Raw genomic sequence first — 8,117 nt, forward strand, 5'->3', positions numbered from 1 at the left:
GTTGTTGGTGCCAGAGGTTGTGGGTTAAAGCCCCAGCAAGGGTAATGATGATGACATATCCTGATGTTGTCAACTAGTAACACAAGACAATAGTCCTGATGGTGGCCTTACAGCATCTATCTAAATTTTTAAACTTAACAACTTTAAAATAAATTCATAACAGATAAACCATTTGTGCTACGGCTTGGCAACTTTCACTTTCAAATTGCCCAATTTTGTCTATAAAAAAATTGCCCGGCCCCGACCACTGAAGTGACTCTTGCTCAGCTTATCCTAGCTTTATGTTATATATTACAGTTTTTCTTACGTAATTGCTAAAACACTAATTTCTGTTGTGTGAATCAGTTGCTCAGTTGTCTAAACTTATTCACTGAATTGAACATCCTTTTGACAAATATAAACAAACAATCTTCACCTAGTATTTGCAAGTCTCAGTCATTCCTTTTGCAAAACTCTGAACACAATTTCCGTGCAATAAAACACAGTTGTCACTGTGATGCACTTGATGCATAATTGATGCATAATTGATGCATAAGTGCAAAAACATAAACACAAATAAAACACACGTGTCATCCGTCAAACACAACAACCCAAAATTGATCAAATGTATAAATGAGAGAAAAAATAGGCTATATCAACGTGAGAGTGAAAATATAGAGTATGTATGTGTGAGGAGAATAGGCTATATGTGTGTGTGTGTGTGTGTGTGTGTGTGTGTGTGTGTGTGTGTGTATGTGAGGGCCAAAATTAATTAGGCTATGTCTTATAAGGCCCCTCATAAGAATGGATTTTGTAGCCTACGGCCCCTCATACTTTTCAACACCACTGCATATTGCATTATGCATGTTGTATATGCAATAGTGCATTGCATCAAGATAAACTGTGCATCACATCTGATTGGTGTCTCTCCACCTTAACCTGAACTAACCCAAACCTCCACTAACAGGGAGTTAGTCAGGTTGATGAGTTATGGGAACCAGTGGGGTCACAGCAAATCTTCAGGGGGAGGGGGGGCAAAATGTGTAAAGTGGGGGCGAAGACGAAGGAGAAGGAGAAGAAGAGACAACTCCGGGTCACGTGATTGGGTCGAGCATCTTTTTTTGGTCCATTTTGGATGTGATAGCTAAGAAGAGGAGGCTCCGTGCGACCTAAAGAAAATGACCAAACTGCAGTTTTTAAACGTCTTCCTGACTGAGCGCCTCATGCTTGCTGCCCAGGAGATTTACAAGTCTGTGGAGGACACGATCTTGGAGTACCAGGAGGAGATAGCGATCAGAGAGCGGGAGAACGACCATCTGAGACGCAGGCTGCGGGACGCTGGGATTGAAATATGGCCAGGTTAGTTGGTTAGCATCGGGTTAGCATCGGGCTAGCTCCGCTGGAAGCTAACGGTGCACTTCACCAGCCGAGACCCAGCCAACGGCTTGTGTTTGGGGGCTTGGCATTGGCAGGTGGTAGCGGAGTTGGAAGTGATTAACTATTATGGGATAGTTACAACGATTGCAATAAATGCACACGATGTTGCTGCAGTTAACTTTAGCCGTTAGCGAGCTAGCTAGCGGCTAGTTGTCGTTAGCCGCTGCTGCTGCTGTTGTTGTGGAGGAGCGGCTAACGCGTTAGCAACCTTTGTTCGTTAGCCGACTAGCCTACACCCGGGTTAGCTTCCATATGAAGCTACATCTGAATGCTAATGGGAATATTGATACACTTTTCTTTTCTTTTTTAAACTAATTCATAATTTGATTGACACCGGGAGATGGTATTGATCACCAACACCACGCACTGTGCAGCGTTGTGTTAGGATATGTGTTGTTTACTTCTACTTGTAAAACATCCTTCTCCTCGTAGACCTGCATCTGGAACTGTTGCCATAGTTTACTGATACTTTATATATATATATCTCTTTATTTGCACTTCAAAGTTAGGGATTGGTTGTTATTGTTAAATAAAGTTGTATTATTGTTGAAAAGGCCCAGATGCCATAGTGCCAGTGACTTGTTTGTTTCTGCACGAGTTTCTGCAAACTCCAAACCGTCCTGAGAAACATAAGTTCATCCGCCGTTTAATTGATTTTGACAATGAAGTTGTTTTGGTACAGTGCAACACGCTGCACATCTGAGCTATGGAAGCACTGGTACAAATGCCATTTAAGTGTGAAGTGTCTTTTTGTTTTGTTTTTGTTAAGTCTGGTTTGTTTTCATATATAAACCCGGAGTGTGGAATAAAAAGTTTACAGGGCTCGAGACAATGAAAAATATTTATAGAATGATTAATTAATTCATAGACTAATTTTACTAATTCATAACTTATAATTTGATTGATGCAGTGTTGATACCAACAACACCCACGTTGTGTTATGAGGTTTGTTGTTTAGTTTAAAACATCCTTCTCCTCCTGTAGACCTGCATCTGCAGCCAAACTGTTGCCATAGTTTATATCGGGGACTTTCAACGTTTTTCAGGCCAAGGACCCCTTAAACTGATGGAGAGATGGTGGTTTATACTAAACTGGGCCTAGTACCTTGTTATTGTGCATTCAACACTAATCTAATGTTCATAAATTAAGCAGGTACAGTGAGTAGGGTTGTTAACTGATACCAATGCCAGTATCAACAATGTCTGTCAATTCAATTGCATGATAATCATGCAGTATACTAGCTATTCAAATTGATGTTTTTATTTTCAACTTAAATGTGGAAACAAAAATATACAAATAATTGTCTAATCAACCATAAATTGCACGACCAACCTGCAGCACTCCCTTACTTTACTTTATATGTTTCTCATTTCAGTCAGTTGGTGCAGAGTTTCTTCATTTGCACCTTAAAGTTGGTATTATGGCTTTATTATTAGGCTATTATTGAGTGTGTCAAAAAAAAGCCCTGCAATGAAGCTACATCTGAATGCTAATGTAAATATTGATAGACGAATTTTACTTATTAATGATTTGATTGACACAGTATTGACCATCAACAACACAGCGTTGTTAGGATACTTGTAAAACATCCTTCTCCTCGTAGACCTGCATCTGAAACTGCAGCCAAACTGTTGCCATAGTTTGTCATAGTTGTGTGTTTAAACTTTATATTTTTCTGATTTCAGTCAGTGATCGGTGCAGAGTTTCTTCATTTGCACCTTAAAGTTGGTGTTAGGCCTCTTTATTATTTTTGGGTGTGTCAAAAAAAAGATCTTTGCTGTTGTGAGTCAGTGTACGGTAATACAACACTTAAAGGTCCCACAGGGTGCACACTTTATTTAGGTCTTGGTACACTGTGTGATTGACTCTTAAATACTTTACCCAGGGTCTCCTGGACTGGGCCGCCTGCCTAAAACCAAGACATCCTTATATAACGGCGTCCTAACATCAGAAAATGTGGATTAAAGCATTAACCCTCAGGAGATAAATGTGTCTTGAGCAAATGCCACATATTTAATGAGTGTATTTAACAGTTTCCTAGAGGAATCACTGGCTCGACTTAACTTTACACATAACTTTTATTTAAAACATGTTCTGTTAGTTAATGTTAATGAAGCAGAGAGTTTAGCTCCTTAAATGGAAGAAGGCTGTCTGGTAAAATAAATTTTTACAGGACATGCAGTTGCCATTGACTCTAGTGGTGTAGGGAAATAGAAAGTCACCAAATGAATGCTATAACTTAAGTTTTGATACTTAATCAAAGTGCCGTATTCAATATTTTATCAATAGTTTACATGGTGACAGTAATTTTGTGTTATATTGAAGCCTTTGACTGATGGTGATCTGATGTCTTTGCTCAGATTGTGCAAAAAAAATGTTGTTGGATGTTGCAATGACAAAGTTTATTGTAATAACACTGTTGACAAACTTCATCCTTCCCATTTGCACTGTTGACATTTGTACAGATTCCTCTTTTCAAGAACTCACACTGTGGCATCATATTACAGGAACTGTGAAATACAAATACAGGTCCAACTGTTCTGAGTCTGAATAGAAAATATTAACTTTGTGCATGTAATATTATGCTCTTTATACTATGAAACTTTTTCTAAAGTTAGACTACAGGAAAAGAGAATCGTCAAGCTTATATTGCAATATATCTTATCGTCACATCCCATAATGATTTGTATTGTATTGCCTGATTCTTCCAAATAGACAGACCTGATTGACTCTACAATAAGTTTATAGTTTCTTCCCAGTGTATAGAACCACAACTAAGTTTAGATTATAACTCAAGGCATCTTTATTTATAAAACGCATTTCATACCAAGGCAACTCAATGTGCTTTACATAAAGACAAAACATTTATAAAGAACAGCATAAAACAGACATTTTTTTAAAAATGAAAAAAAATTGTAAACATTAAGCATAGAGTTAAAGGGACTACGAGGACTTTCGGAAAGCAAAGTGTTTTCACACTACATTTCCCATGAGCCTCCGCGCGCACGGTGAAATTCTTGGACCGGCACAAGACGGACAAAAGCGAAAGCATTTGCCAAGAATGTTTTCATTAATCAAGAAAGTTGGAGGTTCCAAGACGATCAGATACCGTCGTAGTTCCAGCTATAAACGATGCCAACTAGCGATCTGCCGGTGTTATTCCCATGACCCGCCGGGCAGCGTCCGGGAAACCGAAAGTAGGAAATGCTGGGCGAGTCGACCACTAAATAATAATAAAGACAAAACCATATATTTATCGAAAATGTTCCCACTAACAAGTGTGGCTAACGTAGATTCATCCACATGAATATGAGACTCTTTTATAACCAAAAGCAAACTCCTCGGGGTCTCTTTAAAAGCAAGAGTAAAAGAAGCATAAAAAAGTAGAAGAAAAGAAAATAGATGAAGTTTAAAGTTCTTAAAAAGAGCTCAACCATAAGCACATGAAAAGAGAAATGTTTTACATTTCCATGTTTCCCACATTCTGTGTCATAAACTATAAACAGTTTTCTTGTATGTAACAACATCTATTGCACGTGACGTCTGTCCGTCCTGGGTGAGGGATCCCTCCTCTGTTGCTCACCCTGAGGTTTCTCCAATCTTTCCCTGTTAAAAGGGTTTTCCATGGAGTTTTTCCTCGGTCGATGTGATCGTCTAAGGACAGAGGATGTTGTTATGATGCCATGTAAAGCCCTTTGAGACAAACTGTTTGTAAAAACGGGCTATACAAATAAAATTGCCTTGCCTTGCTTTGCCTTTTTAACAACACAGTTAAAAGTATAAAGCAAACTGTTATGAACTGTACATGCCACTGTGTTGTTTGCTACTGGTGATTTTTTTATTTATTTCTTAGCTGAACTTCTCTCTGTTGTGTTTGTAGATCGCCCGTCCATGGCGCTGCTGGACGAGGAGGACGGTGAACACCCGAGGCGCGAGTGGAGCCCCAGCATGGGCCACGAGGAGCGCATCCCCATCCAGATCAAGGACAAGAGGGATCTCCGGCCCAACCAGGCGGACGAGCAGCTTCGCGGCCACGGCTCCTGCAGCACACCGGAGAACATGTTCACTCCTCCGCGCGTCGCGAACCCCCAGGAGTACCCCCCTCAAGATGGCCCCCACACGTCCACCCTGCCCCAGCCCCAGCCCCAGAGTCAGAGTCAACAGAGCCAGAGTCAGAGTCAAGGCGTGGAGAACAGAGAGAGGGACCCCGGCTCTCGGGGATCGTCGAGGCACGTGAAGGCGGAGAGCGGCGGCGGCGGCGGCCACAGAGGCTCCACGTCGTCCAACAGCGGCGGCCAGCCTCTGGCGCCGGTCAACCCCAACTGCTCCAACGAGAACAACATTGACATTATCGGGGTGGAGAACGGAGGACAGATGGTTGGTGCTAAAGGAACTGGAACGGGAGGCAACAGAGCGCAGCAGCAGCAGCAGCCGTCGCACATGCGCAACCAGGGAGCGAACGCCGGCGTGGACTGCCCCCATCAGAAATCCCCGCTGCAAGGCCACATGTCGTCGTTCTGCTGCAAGGTCTGCGGCGAGGCCTTCAGCCACATCGGCCACCTGCACGTGCACGTACAGGTGCACACGCGGGAGAAGCCGTACCGCTGCGGGGTGTGCGGGAAGTGCTGCAGCTCCTCGGGCCGACTGCAGGAGCACCAGCGGAGCCACACGGGGGAGAAGCCGTTCCGCTGCCAGATCTGCGGGAAGGGCTTCACGCAGATGGCTCACCTGAAGGTTCACATGAGGATCCACACGGGGGAGAAGCCGTACAGCTGCCCCGTGTGCGGCAAGTGCTTCAGCCGCTCCGACAAAATCAAAAGGCATCTCCAGACCCATAGCCGCGAGGGATCGTACTTCTCAGGGCAATGATGCACGTCGCGTGTTGTCAAACAACTCCGTCGTCTGTGAATCATGTTGATGTGGGAACCTTTTTCTACAAAAAGCTAAAATCGCTGCCATCAAGACAAAGCTTTTTTTTCTTTTTCTTCCTCCTTCCCAAGAACAAAGGGATTCTGCAGCTCTTAGAGAATTTTTATTTTATTTTACCTAACCTAATACTTCTCCACTTCGCCATAGTCCCTCAATAGAATTTGTATTAGCCAGTTTAGTACGACATTTACTTAATTTTTGTACTTTGTCACCGAGTATTAAATCTCTGCGACACAATTTGAGTTATTAGCTAGCTTTTCTGAATAATCTAGCCTTTCCTTAGTCATATAATTAGCATGATGAAGTCTTCCACACATACTTTGAAACTGAGATGCATTAATAAATGCAACAATGTTCAGCACAGTCACGTCTTTGTATCAGCCAGTCACCTCACACATGTGCAGAAATTCACACACAAAACATTATTTTTCAGACCTTAAAACTACGATATGCATGAACATCATCTTTATTTCCTAACTTGACTAAGAGGATCGGTGGCCTGATGTGTTTTCTGCATTAATCTAACACTGCCAGTAGGTATTTTTATGTAGCAATTTTTTAAAGATTTACACAATAAAGGTCAATAAAAGTTCCCTCACTCACTGTGGATTTGATTGGTTTACAAGGAGGAGTCTGATCTGGCACTTATCGAGTCATTATCTTCTTTTTTTTTTTTTTTTTACTTTTCTCAGTGCTGTTACATTGTTGCAGAGCTAAAATACTGCCATCTCACTTCGTCAGTGCTTCATGTCGTCCATTGACATAATGGACAAATCTATTGTGAGACTGCTCCACTTTTTTGTGAAATAATGTGATGTTCTGTAAAAAAAGAAAAGAAAAAAAATACCACTACTAGTCTCAATCTTACCATACATTTAGGAAAAATATTGTGGTGTCTTTTATTTTTATTTTTTTAAATGACATGCACTACTATGGCATCTATCCAAGACGATGCAGAGATTCACTCTATACTAGGGCCATACAGTATTAGCTTGAACGTATCTGTGTTTTTTTTTTTGTTTTGTTTCTTTTTCCATGGGTCTCAAAGTCTGCAAAGATTTAATGTTCACCTGTGTCTCTTCCGCAGTCGTCATTCGCATACGAGATGTTTTCATGAAGTGGCCTCAGCTGTGGTTGATTTTCAGAAGTGGTGGTTGGTTTATCACGGAATCAGGTACTTCCTCTGCAAATCCTGGACTGACCCCACCCTCGAAACACTAGACCCTACAGTTTAAGAAAAACAACCTTTTTTTCTCTCCTCTCAGGACTAATGCTGCATTCATAACACGAGGGCACAGCAGAAATACAAACGTCTGACTTTTAAACTCAGCTCATCGCACAAGTCAGAAAACTCAGGGTTTGTGAGTTCCTCCTGTTTGATTTGTAATTTCTCTGCTTCGTGGAGAGAGAGAGGGGGGGGGGAATAAAGATTAAAAATGAACTAATAAATATATAAATAATAAGGTGCCAAGTTCCCTGCCCAGGTTGTCCCTCTGTCCCTCTGTATGTGATGAATGCAGCATGAGACAACGACAGCAGCACGTCCTCACAGCTGACCAGCAACCCCCTTCACTCACAGTCTTCTCTCTGGGACGCCTTTGTTCCCCCTGCACACACTCTACTGTACAGTGTTGTATCATTGCGTATTAAATGTTATTTTTTAATAAAGTAGTCATTGAGTATCTCTTGTTATTGTCTTAGTGTCTTAGTGTCATGCATGAATGAGTCTTGACAAGAAGTGGAGCTGTGTGAGTGCAATAAGTCTCTTCCAC

The 8,117-nt window shown here is 41.7% G+C and overlaps 1 protein-coding gene across 1 annotated transcript; it reads left to right on the forward strand.

Moving 5' to 3' along the window:
• Window positions 1-1,118: 1,118 nt before the first annotated feature.
• Window positions 1,119-7,909, forward strand: LOC310986698 (uncharacterized protein). The gene is made up of 2 exons (XM_083972741.1): window positions 1,119-1,338; window positions 5,297-7,909. The coding sequence occupies exons 1-2, from the start codon at window positions 1,158-1,160 to the stop codon at window positions 6,283-6,285; spliced, it is 1,170 nt and encodes a 389-aa protein (XP_083828867.1). The 5' UTR covers window positions 1,119-1,157; the 3' UTR covers window positions 6,286-7,909.
• Window positions 7,910-8,117: the final 208 nt, after the last annotated feature.

The sequence above is a fragment of the Trachurus trachurus genome, assembly GCF_905171665.1.
Source record: "Trachurus trachurus genome assembly, chromosome: 5".
NCBI classification, from domain to species: Eukaryota; Metazoa; Chordata; class Actinopteri; order Carangiformes; family Carangidae; genus Trachurus; species Trachurus trachurus.

Bases quoted from the DNA above. Each gene is read 5' to 3' on its own strand.
- LOC310986698 (XM_083972741.1), top strand. From the start codon at position 1,158: ATGACCAAACTGCAGTTTTTAAACGTCTTCCTGACTGAGCGCCTCATG. The intron at 1,339-5,296 runs GTTAGTTGGTTA...TTGTGTTTGTAG, and splicing joins TGGGATTGAAATATGGCCAG to ATCGCCCGTCCATGGCGCTG.